Below are 19,122 nucleotides of genomic sequence, written 5' to 3'. Positions count from 1 at the left end.
TGGCTTGCTGATCTTCATATAGGGTTGGTAATTTGCTCCATGGGTCATAATCAAACCCACAGGTGTTTTGGGCTCTGTGCCAGGGCTCCTGAGCCCCCTGGCAGGGGTCTTGGCCATCCTGGACAACCAGAGGGATGTCCTGGGTTCCCACACCCAAAGGCAGCAGAGACACAACATCCCTCTGGAACGAGCACAAAAATCCTCCTCGTTCGTGGATTTGCCTCCATACAAGGCGATCGAGGAGATGACAGACACATTTCTCAGAAATAACAGCAGGAAATATGGATGCGGCAGATCTTGACTGTCTGAGAATTCAATCAGACCAGACTTAACATGAAACCACCAAATAGCCACAAGACTGTAGCTTCATTTGCTCAGGGTTGAATTCTGTTCACTTGCATACCAAGAGCGTGCTTCCTTCCCCCTGAAACTTGAAACGAAACGTGCCACTTTTAGCATCAGTCCCCTGAGCCATCAAACTCCTCCCATTTTACAAAGCCACAGACTACCTCAGTTTAGTCTGAGAGCTATTTAGAATGGCTGTTTCTGAAATCAAAAACACAGTCTAGTTTCCCAAGGCTTCCAGCCTGCTAAGTGTGAGAGGTCACATACAGTCTGTTTCTTGCCAGACACCTCTAGAGTTTTGCTATTTTCCTTCAAACCCTTGGGAAGATGTTTATTTATGTTTGAATTCTGGAAACTGGTCCATTATAAACTGAAATTCCTGTTTTCCCTATGCATTTTATTTCCATGCACAGAGATAAATTTCTCTTTACCAAAGCTGTTTATTTAAAAGCCAGGGAGGCTCTAAGTTCCTGCTGCAGGACCTGTATGTAGTACAGTGGAGCAAACAAGGGACAACAGGGGTGGGAAAGGGTCTGGAGCACAGGTGTGGTGAGGAGCAGCTGAGGATGTTCAGCCTGAAGAACAGAAGGCTCAGGGAAAGCCTTATCACTCTCTACAATTATTTGAAGGAGGCTGTAGCCAGGTGGGAGTCAGCCTCTTCTCCCAGGCAACAACTGACAGGACCAGAAGTGGCCTCAAGTTGCACCAGAGGAGGTTTAGATTAGATATCAGGAAAAAAAATTAAGGGTTGTACAGCACTGGAACAGGCTGCCCAGGGAGCAGCCTGTATGTCCATACAGTATTCATCATAAGGATTCATCAAATGATGGAGTCACTATCTGTGGAAGTGGTCAGAAAATGTGTAGAGGTGGCATTTGAGGGCATGGTTTAGTGGTGAACACAGCAGTGGTGCTGAGTTGACAGGTGGACTTGATGATCTTAAAGGACTTTTCCAACTTTAATGATTCTTTGATTCTACAGCTTTCCACCAGGAGCAAACCATCACTCATTCATTCATTGTTCCCAGAAGGAAAATCTTTTCAGATCAGAAATGCCTTTGCTAACCTTTCAGTCCCCAGAGCCTGTTTGTGGCCCACAACAAGCCTTAAACAAGCAATGGGACATTCCAGCAGCATGGGGAAACCCAGGAAAGCCCAAAGGCAGCACCCCACCCACCACCTCCACAGCTGGGCTGGGGTGACTGCAGCACAGAGCACACAGAAGCCCAGTGCTCAGCAGAGAAGGGAAATTCAGAGAATTACAACTGCATAAAGTTTGCTAAAACAAACAAACATGAAAACCAGGCCAGCCACCCACAGCAGGGCACCTGAAGATAAGGATCCCAATCCAAGACCCAGCTGTCACCACAGCACATTTTGCAGCCTGAAGCTCCAGGCAGTCCCCCAAGGAAGAAGAGGACACTCCTTCCTTCCTTCCCACTGCCTTGGGCCACAAGGGTGGCTACAGAAACCCTTGCTGCCACCACTCAAACTTCCAGAAGATTGCTTTCAAATTAGGGCAATTTCAAAACCTAGAATCCTTGAAGTGGAAGCCACTGTTGCTTTTGACTATGTATCAGCATATACCCCTCTCCAAGATGTCTTAAATCCCTGTCCTTGAACTAATTATAGGGCAAGCCTGTAAATTGATGCCTCATGTTGTTTATAGGTTGCTTTCAGATGAGACCAGAAGTAATCACCCAGTTTCAGTACAGGCTGTTGCATCATAAAACTTTCTCTAAGAAACCAGAGTGTAATTTCCACTTGCAAACTCACTCATTAGCTTTCTATTAACTAATGGCTTTTACCTAAATGTAATAGGACTGTTACTGTGGTTACATGAGAGAGAGCATTTAAAGAAATGACAGAAAATTGCCTTGATGTGGGTAAGGAATAGCAAGGTGGCATTTTTCAGCTCAGGGTACACTCAGGATTTCACAAAGTCATGGAGAAAGGTGCTTCCCCCACGCTCCTGCAAGCACCAGTAACAACAGTCACTTTGCATAAATCTGTTCTCAAAAGCCAAAGGTATGCAAGGAAGGGAGGGGAATAAAAACCATGCTTGAAAAAATGACCAGTGACTAAGCTACCAAGCCTTGCCAGGTGCACAATGAGAAGTTTCCACCTTGGCAGCAGCCTTCATTCATCTGCTGGGTGATTTTGGCTAATCCTTTCAGAAGTGCTGCTGCCTTCTCCAGCTGGTGTCTGCTCCACCTTGCACAGCCATTCATTCCGTGCCCAGGGCTGGATGGTGCCAGGTGAGGTGGAAGAGCTGAAAAAGCAAATCAGTTCCTTCAGTTTGTCCTGCCCACTTAGTTCACAACCACTTTGATATCAGTGTCACACTCTGTGGTCACCACACATGAAGAGTTTCAGTGCTCCCAAGAGCATTATAACTTTGACAGTAGCATTTAGACCCTTTCTCACCCATCCCTCCTGCACTGGAAAGGGACAATTGGAATCCTTTTGCTTTAGGACACAAAGCCCTGCAGTTCTACTGGGAAGGTTTGGTTACTTCACTACTTGATTAATTTAATTTTAATGCAGGCTGAGCTAGCATGCTCAATACATGGCCTTGCACATATGACACAAAAGCTGGGTGACAAAGATTATGAAGATGATCATAATTTTACAATTTAATAATATGCTTCACAAGTTAATCATACACTTTACAATTTAATCATATATTTTAATTGCACCCAATGTCTTAGTTATTTCAGGTAGCTTAGCATGTTAAAGAGTTACTAATTAGCATTTGAATTCTTCCTGGAGTGACTATTCATTGCAAAGCCTTACTCTGTTAATTATTTTAACCTCTGGAAAAAGTCCTAAGTAATTCCTACAGCTGATTTAAATGATCAATAAATGGATCAAATTTTAAATCTGAAAAAAAAAATTAGAAAGAAAAAACTGTAAGTTTCCAAGCTTCTATTTAATTTAAACCAGAAATGGAAAATAAGAAAAATGAAATATAAAATAGAAACTGTTTTAAGTGCTTATCCACATGGTGCAGAACACATCTTACACCAGCTCAGCTGAACAGACATGAAGAGATCTCTCCTTTAGGGTAGTAGGAGCATCAAGTTAAGTCAGCTCAAACCAGAAAGAAATGTTATTTCAACTATACAGTACTGAATTAAGCTAAATTAGGGTCAGGTGCTCCAGCTAGACCATCTGAAGCATTCCTGTGGTTTGGTTCTGCTTCCTTAAAAAAGACCTGCATTGCTCTCTTTATGCACAAGCTTAACTCCAGTAGGGAAGTAACTCCAGCACGTGGATGGCAAGAGAGCTCAACATACCAAATTGTGTCTGAATTGTGTATCTTAATTCTGATCTCAGTCACCCCTCAATCCAAAACTTCCAGAGAGGCATTTCTGAGAAGCAGAAACTCCACAGGGACTTCGTGGGAGGAAGCCAGCCAAAGGCAGGGACCCAAACAAACCAGCTATGCTGGAACAGCCACCCTGCTTTTCCTGGAGTCAGAACCAAAACTGACAGAAAACAACTGATGCTCCACAAGAATAATACAGCTTTCAGGAGCCACCCTGGTTTTCCTGGAGTCAGAATGAAAACTGTCAGAAAATTACTGACCTTCCAGAAGAATAATACAACTTTCAGGAGCTCTGCCTTGTGGGTCATTCCTGTCTGCTGCCACTGTACTTTTAAAAATGCCTGTTAGCCGGCCATACATGCCAAAATGTTTAGCTGTTTTTGGATAAGGAGATTATCATAAGGACCACCTGTATGTAGAGAGAGAGTGGACATGGCCACAGTACCACAGAGCATGAGTTGCTTGGCCAGACACCCTCAGCATGGCCAGACCTCACTGCTGCCTGACAGGAGAGGCTGCTGGGGAGCCCTGGTCCAGCAGAACAAGTGCTCCTGGTATTTTGGCAGCTTTATGAGGAATGGAACATCTGCACAAAGCTGAGAGGGCAGATAAACTCAACTCTTGTCACAGGCAACCACAATGAGAGGACACAGCCCTCAGCTGTAGTTGGGGAGGTTCAGGCTGGACATCAGGAAGAATTTTTCACAGAAAGGGTGGTTAAGCATTGGAGTGGGCTGCACAGGGAGGTGGTGGATTCTGCAGCCCTGCAGGTGTTCAAGAAAGAACTAGACATGGCACTCTGGTCTGGCTGACAAAGGTTATTCTATCTCAGAGGCCTTTTCCAACACCAATGATTCTGTGATAGGAGCAACCATCAGTGCCTCTGTTTCATTGACAACAGGCAGGCAGGAAGGAAACAAATATGGAATAAACTTCCATAAATGTACACCCTTGCCCAAAACCTCCTCAGTGGGGAGGGAGGCAGCCATGGGAGTCCAGCAGAGACAGGCAGGACACACTGTTAATGTCAAAGAAGCCAACGATGGCAGATGGTTTGCACTGAGTATCAGGATGGGGCTGTTGAACAATTCATGAGCAGGGCTTGGCCATGAGGAGAGAGGGAAGAACACAAATCCAGTTCCCCAGGAAGCCACACTTGTGGCAGGAGCAACAACCAGGAGAACAGCACCAGCACCCTTCCCACACAGAGCTCCCTCAGTGGGAAGAGAATCCTGGCTAAAACACCGCTTCCACCATCAGAATTGTTGGATCAGCAGAAGAAATGCAGTGCTCAATATGCGTGATCAGCAAGTCTCAAACTTTATTGATAGTTCACACATATTTATATTGGTGTTAAGGAAGCTTATACATATTGCAAAGCTGAGCTCATTATTGGTTAATTACTTATTGGTCAACCACGCCTACTTCTATATTCTTATGGTTATTTTGTTACTACTTCTACATTCTTGTGGTTATTCTGCTGAAACTATCCTCATATTTTTGGCAAAGGATCCTCTCCTCTATCCAGTTGTTGCACCAAGGGCACAATGTCCTTGCCAGTGATTGGACACTGACTGCTGAATCCTAGACTTGTCTCCTTCTAACTCAACCAATGCTATCATGTCGACGTGACCTTTCTCAGCTGGCCAACCGTCCACAAAGCTCTCCCAAGGATCATCTCTGAGCACACAGAGAGGAACAATCACTCTGATATTTGTACTCCTTAACCTGTGAGATCCTATGAGGATGGCAAAAGGAAGCCCAAACTCCACACTCATTCCCATCTCCACTCCTGCTCCATTTTGGATTTTTTCCTGAGAAAGTACCTGATTTAAAAGCCTCCTCAAAGGAAATATTTTCACTTTCCTTACAGGCTCATTATTTTGTTGGGATGTGTGCAGCTTTGGTGGTATTTAGCAGTTTGTAGGATGGTGCCTGCACCTCCTGATAAATACAACACCCATCAGGTTTCTCCACTTTCTCCTCTCAGCTGGCTGCAGAACAAAAAATCCCTTCACTGAGCTGAGAGCTTGTCAGTGCAGGGCTTGTGACTCACATCCGTCCTACACAGGAAAATACATTCTTGGTATTGTAAGAGTGTGTGCAAAAAAAAAAAAAAAAAAAACAAACAAAAAAAAAACCCCACAAGACAGTGAATTTACAGTGAATTTACAAACACAGACTGTAAATTATATATACCCAGAAATTATATAACACCCTGTGTTTTATATACACAAAGTGAAAGAAAACAGCAAACGAAGCATCAGTAAATAACCTATTCTCTCTTACAATTAACAAAAAATTAAGAGCCCTTTCACTCTTTTGCAGAGACACAAGTGGCAGCTGAAGTGTCTGGTGAAGCTCCTGATTCCCGAGGGCTGGGAGGCACAAAAATGAAATGGTAAGTTATTTCTAAGTAAGTTATTACTATTTATCACAGCTTTTCCTTGGGCTGTGAAGGAGCTGAAGTTTGGGAGCAGAAGGAATTTCATTTAATTACCAACAGAAAATAATCTCAGGATCAAACTATGACTATGTAGATGCAATTAACATTGTCTGTATGTGAAGGCAAGAGGGAGGTACAGGTCTGGAGTTGGCAAATGAAGCCTTGTCCCATCACGAACACTGAGAAACCTCAGTTCTACAGGCAGCAGATAAAACCCACACCAAAACTAGATGGCAAAACAAGCCAGGATTTCTAACCCATCCAGCTTCATATCCAAATTACCTTCACAGAGGAGGGAGCTGGGAAAGATGGCATAAATTACACCAGAGGAAAGGTCTTTGATCTCTGCTCCAGCAACCTAACAAAGCATTTGACCTTTCTCTCTTCTCTCTCCTTCTCACTAGGGAGACTGCTCTCTGGATGGTTGCCTGTTTACTGCTTGCTTCTCTGCCCAGAGGTAAATATTCTATAGTGCACACCCAGGAATTTGCAGAGGCATTTACATGCAAACACACAAGCTGCAAGCAGAACCTTGGAGCAAAACAGAACAAGTGAATGTATTGATTTGCATGTATTTCATCACAATCCAAAGTTTGAGAGTACAGGTCATAACCCTCAGATAAACTTCTGTATCAAAAAGCAGTGGTTTTCAAATTTAAGGTGTTTCAGACCCAAAAACCCTTACCTATAAAGTTTATCCTGCCATATCCTTAAAAGTACCCCATCATTTTAATAATATCAACTATTACTTGGAATCTCATCCTTTAAAACCCCAAACCATCTTGCATCTGCTTAGTTCTAGCAGAGTTGACTTTCTGACATTACACGAATTAGATACCATCTTGCCTATGGAAAGGATAAACCAGCACATGTTGTTGAGAGAACTTGATACAAGATGCAGTTTCCTCATTGATGTTTAAGGACAGTAGTAATAAGACCTCTGTGTGTGGTCAGGACTCCTCTGCTTGCCCAGAAAAGCCTCACATTTGCCAGACACTGTGGTGGTTAAGGATGCTACACTTCACCTAGAAAACAAGGGGGGGAACAAAAAAAGGCTCAATCTTCATGAGCTTCCCTGCACCACACTTCAATTGCTGAAGCAGGAGTGCTTTCTCATTACAGGAGTCTTACAGATTGGCTAAATTGTCACATTCAACTTCATCTTAACAGGCTTAAACATTTCAGCAATATTTAAAACACATACTTTTTTTAAATTCACAAAATAAACTCATCCCACTTTCCTCATAACTGCAAGTGAAAGCTGTGTAGCAACATTCATCTCCTAGATGGAGAACGGCCCCTTCCATGTGCAAAGCTTTCTTGCTAGGTAAGATGAGCACTCTTAATCCTGATTTACACACCTCAGCAGCAAGTGCCACCACAACTACTCCAGTTTTCTGGCCAGGAAGTTCCCTGCTTCCACATTTCTTGCTGCAGTAACAGCCTCAGTGGGAAGCTCTACCAGCACCACCAGCCTTCAGCAGGACTTTACTCTTCTCCTCAAGACTGGCTTCTATAAGGACTCGTACTTGACTTGCCCCAGAAGTCTGTTCTCCCCATCTACCAAAGACCTCTTGCAGCTGTGGGCTGATTAAATAACTCATTATAGCAGATTTCAGACACCTGCTCTAATCCCAGCCAGCTTCAGCAGTGCCTCCTTTCCTGCCTCCTTCTGCCCTGATTTTACCAGCTGGAAGCAGGGAGGACAGGGTGGGCTGGACCCTGTGGCTGTTTGTAGGGTCCTCATGAGTGTTGCAAGGTTTGTACACCACGTCATGGAGGAGAGGGAATGGGTAAGGCTCAGCTCAGGTATGCTAAATACTGCTGTCCTCCACCTTCAGAAAAAGAATCAAGAGCAAATAGGTGCGCTGCTAAAACCAGTATCAAATGTAGAGGAGTCCACAGCCAGGAGGTAGGAGCCACACCCTTCCTCCCTCCTTTGCTCATTGGGAAAATCCTTATTGTCCATTTTTCTGCATGGAGCTACAAGCTCTGTTTACCATCTTTTCTTCATGCAAGTGCAGCACCACGCATTGCAGGCACTCTCCCCCCTCACAGCACCCTGCAGACAGGACTTTTCCCACCAGGAAAGTCTCTCTCCCTCCTCCTCTGGAGGCTCCTTTCTTCCCCTGCCTGCCAAACCCCTGCAGCAGCCTCAGGCAGACTCCTCTCCCCCTGTGGTTTCCTGACCGTGGTCAGGGTCAGCCAGAACCACAATCTGCTTTCACACATGGCCATGCCCTGGGGACACTGCTGAGCACAGCCTTTCCCTGTCAGGATCAGGATGAAAGTGCTAGAGATGGTATTTTGTGCTCTGGCTCAAATGTTTATTATTTCTTATCTATATTACAATCTTACAAGCTGCGAGTTCTACAGTATCCTACTAACAAGCTAAAAAATAACCCCATATCTATCTCTCTACAAGGTCTTTTAAGGAAAAACTGTCCATTCAAGAAATGACACCTAAATTATTTTTACTTTTAACCTCATAACTAATTACTCACGTCCCACAATGCAGACTTTTCTGTCTAATTACAAAATACCCCCAAACCCATGCAGAAGAAGGTAAAGAAGAAGGACCAGCCTCTGCCCTAAAACCTCCAACTTATCTTTATATATTGCCACTGTCATATTTTCTGAAAAATCCTTTCACCAGGATTTCTTCTGCAAAGCTGAGAAGACTCAGAGAAAAATGTAAATAATAATTATCTGATTAGCTGCTCCTGTGTTTGCTGCTTTGGAATGTGGTCTGGACATTGTTTACCAACAGGTGAATGTTTGACTGGTTCCATGTGAATTGTTTTAACTCAATGACCAATCACCATCAGCTGTGTGGGACTCTGAGGAGTCAGTCATGAGCTTTCATCATCATTCTTGTTAAGCCTTCTGATGCATCCTTTCTCTTTCTTTAGTATAGTTTTAGTATAGCATTATGATATGATAATCAGCCTTCTGAGAACATGGAGTCAGATTTCTCATCTCTCGTCCTGGGGACCTCAGCAAACACCACAATATATATTACTGTATTCTAAACCCTTAAACTCTAAGTTTTCCACCCTATGATATTACACACTTCTAATCAAACTACACACCCACAATCCCAGTTCTGTCATTCCATTTTGGAAGCTTTCTCCATGGCCTCAGGTCAAATGCAGTGTTCTCTTGAGGGTCTGTCCTTTCAGAACAGAAAGTTTTAAATTCTCAGTATCCAGGGTTCCAACATTTCCCCAGGCCTAAACAGCTCAGGGAATGGGTTCAGGATACTCCATCTCCTCCTTTATCCAGCAGTGGCCCCTTTTTTTTGTCATGGCCAAAGCATAATGACCAAATGGCTCAGCTCTCCACACAACAAGGGGATTCTCCTTCCACCACTAACCAGAAAAAAGTCTTGGGATATGTGTTTTTTCCAGCTAAAAGCTGACATTGTTGGGCAAACTTGGCTGGGATTTTCAGCTGAAAACTCTGAAAACCAAAGAAAAGCAGATGTGTGGTGATAGAGTTATTACTGAAGACATTTACTTGGCTCTGAGATTCAGCTGTCTGGATCGTGCTTTTCCTTCTGCTTTCATGCCTGCATAAACACAGTGTGACACCAAAAAAGTCTGATTGATCTGGAAACAAAGGATGTAACAAACTGAGCCATGTGACAAGCTGAGCCATGGCTGATGTCACTGCCTTCAAGGCGAAACTGGGACTCTCTTTGGTCTTTAGCCTGACATATGCAGAGAGCTGATGCAAGCCAGGAACACAGGAGTGACCCCACTGCAATCAAGAATATTTATTTCAATATTGAGTCCAATTACTTGCCCCTTATGCTTCCCAAAACTTTGGCCATGGAAGCAGATTGAGTTGTTTCACAGTGAATTTTAGGGGTTTTTTTTTGGTGCAGTCACAGACTCACACTGCTTTTGCTCTGTTCCATGCTGGGAACAACTTTTTCATCCAAATTAATTAATCTGCATTTAATTTATAATATTATTTTATGCAACAGGTTTGGTCAGAGTGCTAATTTAAGCCCACATTCTGTGCTGGAAATACCTAGTTGTTCATGCTTTATAAATGCATTAAAACTTTCTTCATTACCCAGTCTACCCTAGAAAATGTGGCACTACAATCTGATAGGAATCGTCCTACCTGATAGAGGCAGACTCATCCATTTTTGCAAGTTTTAGTATGCTTTCAGCTCACTTGGAAAGATTTATAGAAATAATTGGCACTAAGTTATTAAATGAACAGTGTGTATAAGTGGGGTGCAGCTGCCTGCCCTGCCTATGCCCCTGTTTGCCCACCTGCAGGATACCTCCATCCGGCTCTTGCATGTGCTGGAATTGGTTGGCAAGGTTGGGAAAGTTGGTAACACCTCTGCCTGATGTCAAGGACATCCACCAAGTCTCCCCAAGGTCTTGGAAAAACCATTTCTCTAAAGTGGGAATGACAGACTCTTCTTTCTGGCTGCTGCAGATTAACACCCAAGAGTGTGAGACCACCAGACAGGGATCAGCAAGAGTGCACCAAGCCAGACCTGCAGAAAAAAAGCTCTTTTCTGTCAGAGCCTCTGCAAGATTTTGCAGAGAAAGGGGGATAGGAGCCCCCAGCACATTGCTTAAAAGTTGGTAATTGTGATCTGGTGGCCAAATAATGGGAGTTGTGGGAGACCAAACTCATCCAGGATTTTTCTCCTGGTCTAGCACTGTTTTTACACTTCTCCTTTTTTTCAGACAGACTTCCTACAAAACTAGAACTTGTTTCATCATATCTGCCCACCCCCACTTCCCTGCATCCCCTTTTCCTCTTGTGACCTGACCTATTAATTAAAGTCAAATCAGACACCTAATCCCACAGACTGAGAATACCAAAAGCTGGAACAAAAATCACCAGCTAAGGGGAAACAAGCTCAAGCAAAAGCCACATTTCCAAAGCGGAGGCAACTTGCACATATCAACATCTGTCCTGCTGTGTGGGGGTCCCAGTTGTGGGTTTCTCTGGGTCTGGATTGAAGGCACTTGAGATGGTGTTTCATGTTCAGACTCAGGTGTTTTTTATTTCTTATCAGTAAAACAGCCTCACTACTGTGAGTTCTGCAGCTTTTCATTAGAAGACACAAAATGGCCAACAATCTCGTTACAAGATCTTTTAAGACTAAACTATCCAATGAAGAACTGACACCTGGATTATTTTCCCTTTTACCCCAATAACTGATCCCACAGAGCTGCAATGGGGACTTTTCTGCCCAATTACAAAATGCCACCCAAACCCATGGAGAAGGAGGAAGGAGAAGCATGAAGAAGAAACCCAGGACAACACCCTGTGCCCTCCATCTTGCTTCCATCCACAACATACTAAAAATCCCAAAACCTCAATTTCTCACCAAGTGATGCACCTACACTGCTCTCTATAATCTGTTTCACACTTTTGTGGATTCTGGTCGATCTTGAAGTCTGGGAAACTTTCTCCATGAATGAGAGTCAAACTCAGTGCTCCCCTGGGGGTCAGGGCACCCCAGAGCAGACAGAGAAATATTCCCAGTGCCCTGGGCTTCCACACTGCTGCACAGCTGGCTGGGCTCTGAGCACACACGGCCCTGCTGGCTGGAAACAGGAGAATTTGGGAGGGAGAGTGGCAATAATGATGTGGTGAAGCCAAATTCTAGGAATCGTGGTGCCCCTGTCTCTGCTGCATGCTGATGGAACTGTCTGGGCTTTATTCCAGGTCAGCTGGACACCGCGTGCCATGCATTTGTTGGAGAAACTGTGGTTCTGCCTTGCACCACCACCCCTCCTGGAGAGCTGGCCCTTTCCAAGTCAATGCTCTACTGGCAGATTGGCACCAAGCAGCTGGTGCACTTCTTTCAGAATGGGCAGGATTCACTGGAGGGCCAGGATGAAAAATTCCATAACAGAACCAGTCTTTTTCCGGACCAGATGAAGCATGGCAACCTTTCCTTAAAGATCTCTAATGTCCAGTTAGGGGATGATGCTGAATATTCCTGCATCTACAGACAGACTGAGAGCCACCAAACAAAGAAATCTACAATTAAACTCAATGTATCAGGTAAGATTTTTTTTTAGCACAGAGGAGGGAGTTGAAGGTGCCATTTCTTGTTGATAAGCCATATGCAGCCATTGAGAGGGATTACTTCAATTTTTAAAGCATTTTTTCACTCAGTTTCATTCTGTTTCTTGCTTTTGTTGAAAGAATATGTGAGAAAGAAAAGATAAATCCTCTTTGTTAAGCTTCAGCACTTCAGGGCTCCTAAAGGCAAGGCACCTGCCTCTTCATCCTCCCTTTGAGGAGACATTAAGGAATAATGTCCCCAAATTTAAGCCTCTGGTTATTTATGGTTTGGCCTGTCCTTGATCCACTTTGCCCCTGAGGAACAGCAGAGTTAATGTCACTGTTTGCACGTGGGTCTGTGAGGCAGAAGTTTAATCCTGGCAATTGGATCCAAGGTCCAGGTGACAGACCCTTTCAGAGGAATGACAGCCAGTTGCTGCTTTCCTTTCCCCTTGCAGCTGGAAGATGTGGGTCTGGTGGCATGGCTGGACAGATGCAACAAGAATTTTTATTTTTCCTCCTTAGGAAAATGACTGAGACCATAACACATGTTTGAATAATGCCAAACCTGTTTGAGCTACCTACAAGCATAGAAACCAGAAGGATGAGGCATTGAGTTTGACCAACTGAAAAAGAAAATCAAACAATAAGTAATAAACATCAAAACAAATAGTACATTTTTAAGGTGTCTTGTTTGAATAAATCAGCTGGAAAATTTCATTATGCTCAACCACCCAAATTTACTTCTGCTTAAAATAGAAAAAAATTATTTTCAAATAATATAATCCTTTTAATATCTTTCTTTTAATGAACAAAATTCTTGGGAGAAAAATGCTTTCAAAATATAAAGTGAAATAACATTTGTTCAAAAATTTTGAAGTGAAATGTTTTACAGTTTTCAAAATGAAAAAAAAAGATGTTTTGAAAATACAGAATCAAAATGTTTCAATCATCTAAATTTTGGGGGCAGTAAGGTGTCTTTGATATTATTCTGTGATCATACTCAAACTTTCAGTTTGTTTGACAAATGTAGGAGAAAAAATAACATTAACCCTTAGATCAATTATCAGAAAGAGAGAAAAAGTTCTAGGTTCAAACAATTAACCTTGATTATTGTGGGGTTTTTTCCCAGCTGCACCTAGGATTGAGGAGCCACCTTCCCCTTCTGGTAAGGCAACACTCCTTAACTTGCAAGTGTCTGGGTGATTATCCTGTGCTTTACTTTGTATTTGCAAGATTGGCAAAATGTGCTGAATAGAGAAAGTCCAATAAACTTGGGGTGCTTGTTCTCCCTCACTAAGCTGTCCCAGACAGGGAAAAACATCTCCAGCACTGAGACAGAGCTGGGCTGCAGGGAGAAGAAGGCTGAAGGGCCAGGAGCCTCGAGTCCCTGAGGACACTCACCAGTACGGGCATCATAAAAACCACTAAAAAGCAGGGGACGCAGAAGCCACTCCATTCTGGGAGTTAAGGCCTTTGTAAATTATCTTGCTGTGGATAAACCACAGGATCATCAAGGCTGTGAGACACCTGCAAGGTCATCCAGCCCCACCATCATCAGCCCTAATCCGTGTCCCCAGATGACACATCCAGGTTTCTCTTGAGCACTTCCAGAGACAGGGATTCCACCACCTCCCTGGGCAACCTCTTCCAATGCCTCCAACCACTCTCTCAGTAATTTTTTTTTTCTAATATCTGATCTGAATGTCCCCTGATATAATTTAAGGCCATTTCCTCTCCTCCTGTCATTTGAGATATGGCAGAAGAGACCAACCCCACTTAGCTACCACTTCCTCTCAGGTAGTTCTGAAGTTACACTACCAGGTACCAGGTCAAGAGATCTGGGGGGTCCTTTGGTAATAAATATTAAAAAAACCAAAAAACATGATTAATGACTCCACATAAGCTCTTCTGGGAAATTAAAGTAGATTTCATCCAAAGGCAATATTGCAATATAGTGCAGATGTTATGATCTAGCTTTATTCATTACAGAGAAGTAACTACACAAAGGTGATTTGTAAACACTGCTGGAGTGAACTCAATGCAGAAAGGATGCCCAGCTTCTAGATACCATTGTCAGTAACTTCTTCCCTAAATATCTTCCTTGCAAGCCAAATAATTCTTATTAGTGCTACAAAATCTTGAATGGGCATTAAACCTATAACACTTGGTCATATAAAATCAACAGCAGCAGTTTTTATTTTAGTCAGTGGGGCTGGAAGATATGATCTTTTACATAGTAATTATTATATTACATTTAATGTGATAAGTGCAGCCACACTGTGACATTACAGACAGATTATGCTGCTATAAACTCAAATAGAAACTAAGAAAGAGAAATGTTCCAGGGTTTTATCTCATGATCACACAGAAGGAAAAAAACCAACCCCAACAGTTCTCGTGCCTGACAAGCAAAAAACAACTTGCAAAAATACAGGAAATATTAATTTTTAGACCTAAGCTAGGTAGTCTAGCTGGCCTGAAGGTCTTTAAAAAACATGAAGTTAAATTCAAGATGGTATAATGTGCTTTCACATTACTTTATAAATGCAACTAGAACAGGAATTAGAATATCTCCAGCTGTTACCTTCCACAAGAAATCAGAAATTATTGAGGGTCAAACTTCTTAATGCAGAAGCAGTGGAAGATTCTCAAAACCAAATGTAAGTGTGTTATATTTAAATGAGATAGTTGTATATATGTTTGACTCAGCCAAAACCTCCCTGACAACTACCCCTGAATATAAACTATTTCTAATAATGAAAAGGCATTTTCATTGAGGAAGAAAACAAATAAATTATTGAAACAAAAGGGGAGTGTTTCACTTTAGGAGTACAAGCTGAAACAAACACCTTTGACACCTCGTGGTTCTTGTACTGCAGGATTTTGAGGGGCTTGGGGAGGAGGACAGAACAAAAGCCTAACTTTTTAAGTTTAATTTTTTGCAAAAAGGGAAAATCTATTTCCTGTTGTTAACCTCTTTTAAAGAAAATCATCAGCCACAGCTCCCCCCTTTTTTTTTTAATTTTCAGCAATTTCTTAAGCAAGAGAGAAAGGGAATCTGTTTTATATTAGCTGTTATTTCAGAAGGGATGTAGGAAAATTTAAAAATGACCTGCTGGGAACAAAGGCATTATATACAGAAACAGTTCTCACATTTCACAGTCAACCAGATCAACAAATACCATTTTTACGTCAAGCAGAAACAATTTTCATCTGTTTCACTATGGCTACATATCTGTTTGTTTGCTGCATGGATTATTTTTCCCAACTACTAGTTTAACACTTTCTCTGGGAAAAATGAAAGGGCCTGGGGAGAAGACACAAAAGGCCAGGAGGCTTGTTGTTATAACCTTACATTTATTTCAAAGCATTACTGAGGATTACCTGATGTTTACTTGTTCTCTGCACATTAATATCACAAACTCCTTCCAGGAACAGGGGGGAAGCACCCTGGCTAGAGATAAATTAACTCCAGTGAGACACTGACAGCTGATCCCACAGCAATAGGAACAGCCCTCAGGTATATAAAAACCAATATACAGCCTGTTCTTCACAGAGAAGGACTTGGAACACTTACAGGAAAAAATTCTCTTCTTTTTAACTCAGGGGTTGAAAATTTATTTTTAATTGTGTACTACATCCAGCACAGGTTGAAGGTAGCACCTGTGCCAAGGGTAATTTGTGCCTTTTGTCCACATTGTGGTTTTTGTACCAAGAGTGGCCCACAGTGCTGCTACCATCTAAAGTGTGTGTGACCCAGATTCTTTAATATTTATTACCATCATTTATGGACTCTTAATCAAAACATCTCCCTCAGGCCCAGAGTAGGAAGAAGGAGAATGTATTTTCATCCTGAAATCATAGAGTGGCATGGGCTGGAAGGCATCTCAACAAACCCACAGTTCCCAGCCCCTGCCATGGGCAGGGTCAGCTCCCATTAAACATTTGGCTGGTTGTTGCTTTTCTGTCGGGATTTTAAACAAAGATTCTCAGTCATCCAGAAAAATTGCAATCATTATTGCTGGGTTTCTGCACTTTTTCTGTGAAAAAGAAAAATTTATTTAATGTCCCAGTACCTTGAGACCTTTTTGTCTGGACTCTGTACAGACACAAAAAAGGAGAATTATGAAAATGAGGCAAAATCCATTATTTTAAAAATAATCCTCCATCCATCCATTTATGTAAAATGTGTCATGCAAGCTTATAATATATTTTTTTGTCAAGCCATCACTTACATGCTGGCTTTCTCTTTTTCAATTTTTCAGAGCAGAATCAGATTCCCTCCGGAAGCCCCGTGGATGTGCCAAGTCTGGCTGTGCTTCCCCTCTCTTTCCTTCTCCTGGTCCCCCTGGGGCTTTGGCACTGGTGACAGGGGAATCCAACCTTGTCTTTGGGAAGTTCTCCTCACCAGAGGACCTTTCTGGGCAGGACAGGTCTGTGGGGTCAGTGTGACACCTGCTCCAGAGCACCAAGAGCTGAGAACAGACCAAGCATTATATAGGTGTTTACGTCCCACATTCTGGTGTTCCACAAAACCAATGGCAGCAAAACTCTGAGGTGGCAAGTCTGCTTTTGCATTTGTTTCTTGGAGTCCAGTTTTAGTGCTGCCAGGATATACAATTTATTTTGGATTGTGTGGGTTTGCTTTACTTGCAGGAGAAAAGGCTCACAAAACTCCAGGATCAGGTTTTAGCTGATCCAATGAGATCTTTTGCCTTTCATCTGCTGTCCTTCAAGACAACTGAAAGGAGGAGTGGGAGTAACTACTACTCTCCGTGTCAGACAAAAACTGGAAGTAGGAAAGCACTCCCATTGTCTGAAATGTGAGGATGGAAAACTTGTGAAACTTGATTATGTGGAACTTCAGCTTCTGTTTTCACTTCTAACGTCATGGGCTATGAGTAAGAACCCTTTTTTCCACAAGAAATGTAGTATTTCTTCAGCAGATGGGTGAAGCTTACCAAGAAAGGAGGTAGAAGTTTATAAAATATACATATAGAGGAAGGAAGTGATGTATTACTATAAAATCCACGGCTAAATGTGCCAAAAATTCAGAAGGCTGAATTCAGTATTATCTTTTTCTGTCATGGAATAAGGCAAAGCTGGATTCTTAAGCTGGAACTGTGCAATGAGAAATCATTACTGTGACAATGTTACTTCTTTAAAAACAGTATCTTTGGAGTGGAAAAAATATTTTAAAACTCATCAGAATACTTGTAACTGATACCTATGCAAACTAAATGAGTTTATTTCTAGAAATGTTCAATTCAGGTAGCAGAGGTGTCCTGGGCAAAACTTGGGTCCAAAGACCCTGGGTACAAACAATGTCAAGGAAATGCAGAAGTTTTTTTCAGGCCAGAACTGCAATTCCCCTGTTTCACAACCAAAAAGCATCCAGAGAACAGAGCTGAGACTGAACCAGCTGAGACTGAACACACTGAGCCCTTGGGCAGGGGGAATGACTCACAAGGATGCACAAAGTCACCCTGATTTGGAACAGTTGCACCTTTTTTTTTTTTCCATTGGAGAGACAAGACTGTTTTTGCAAGGAAGGGACAGAATAAATCAGAGCTGAAAATGGACATGGAGGAGACAGTTACCTTTGAATTTCTTAACTAAAGGCTCTTTCCCCATGGTGGGGAAGAGAAACAAAATCCCCCAAAAATGGCCTGTGCTGGTGCTGCAGTGAAGCTCAGGTGATATTTGGCTACCCTGAGTACAGAGCAGCTCAGTAGAGCAGCTGGGGTCCAACTGCACAGAGAGATGTTATTGTAATAATTGTACATACTGTGACTGTCTTTCTTTTGTGTCTCATCCTCCAAATGTTTGTCTCAGAGTTTGTGTATTTTTCAAGACACAATATGATTACAAATAAAAACCTGAAATAAAACCAAAAACCCCGATGAGAGCAATCACTTGGTCCATAAGAGTTCTTTATTTGTATTCCAGTTGTGCCTACAGTTAGAGAGGCTCTTCTGCAATTAGAAAGTTTAAAAGGTAACATCTGTGTGCTTTTGTTGTCCCTAAAAGTCTGGACTGCTTGCCTCATCTCAAGGACTCCATGACCTCTAAAAATCTGATAGCCACTTAAACAGCCCCGCATTTCTCAGGAATTGTAGAATCCCAGAATAGTTGAGGCTGGATAAGATCATTGAATCCAACAATTAACTCAGCACTGCCAAGTCCACCATTAAACCCTCAGAGCCACATCTCCATATCTTTTAGATCCACCCAGGGGTGGCAGTTCAGTTAAACAATCTCAACATTTTGGTGCCAGCTCTGTGTGAGGACACGTGTCCAGACAGAGACTAGAGACAAATTCCCTTGGCAGCAGGGCCCTTGTCCAGAGGGCTGCCAGGAAAAAACATGGCAGTCTGTCAGGAGCCAGGACTTCAAACCATATGTAATTTATAAACTAAACTCCATGTTTTGTGTCACACTTGAAAACAAACCAGGAGCCAGTGCATTTTAGAAGGAAACTTTCCTCTTTGCAAAGGGTGTCACAAGGCAAAGGGATGTCGAAACAGCACATCCTGGAATAATTTGCTCTAGCTGTGCTAATTGCATTCCCATAGTGCTGTATGTAGCAACAATCCAGACTGGAATTATAAAATTCCTTAATCATAGCACTGATGGCCACATCAAAAAAGACAAGGTCACATCTTTTTTTAGCCATTGCAGATGGATATTTTTTGGAGATGTTGATGGAACTTGGGCGTCTTCTTCCTTTAACAATATCCTTCCCTCCTTTCCCTTCTCTTCTCCTTTCCCTTTAGCCTTTTCCTTTTACCTTTTCTCTTAGCCTTTCTTTTCTAAACAATGGCCAGATTTTGGGTTTATATCTCAACCCAGGGGCCTTCCAGTTACACTGTACAAAAGATATCTAAAACCTCTCCCTCTCCCCCAGTTCCTCCCTTTCCCCTCCCCACATCAGTCACACAGCT

The 19,122-nt window shown here is 42.5% G+C and overlaps 1 protein-coding gene across 1 annotated transcript in view; it reads left to right on the top strand.

The window, feature by feature from the left end:
- LOC118687946 (V-set domain containing T-cell activation inhibitor 1-like) overlaps positions 1–18,075 on the top strand; it is a 34,069-nt gene extending 15,994 nt beyond the window's left edge. The window contains exons 3-7 of the mRNA XM_036385168.1: positions 6,004–6,076; positions 6,526–6,578; positions 11,831–12,172; positions 13,308–13,343; positions 16,444–18,075. Of these exons, the coding sequence (XP_036241061.1) occupies positions 6,069–6,076; positions 6,526–6,578; positions 11,831–12,172; positions 13,308–13,343; positions 16,444–16,547 (543 nt within the window). The 5' untranslated portion in view covers positions 6,004–6,068 and the 3' untranslated portion in view covers positions 16,548–18,075. The remainder of the gene's footprint in view (positions 1–6,003; positions 6,077–6,525; positions 6,579–11,830; positions 12,173–13,307; positions 13,344–16,443) is intronic.
- The last annotated feature ends 1,047 nt before the right edge of the window (positions 18,076–19,122 follow it).

This window comes from Molothrus ater, chromosome 2, assembly GCF_012460135.2.
Source record: "Molothrus ater isolate BHLD 08-10-18 breed brown headed cowbird chromosome 2, BPBGC_Mater_1.1, whole genome shotgun sequence".
NCBI classification, from domain to species: domain Eukaryota; kingdom Metazoa; phylum Chordata; class Aves; order Passeriformes; family Icteridae; genus Molothrus; species Molothrus ater.
Note: the sequence above shows the minus strand (reverse complement) of the source record. Positions and strands in the feature narration are given on the sequence as shown.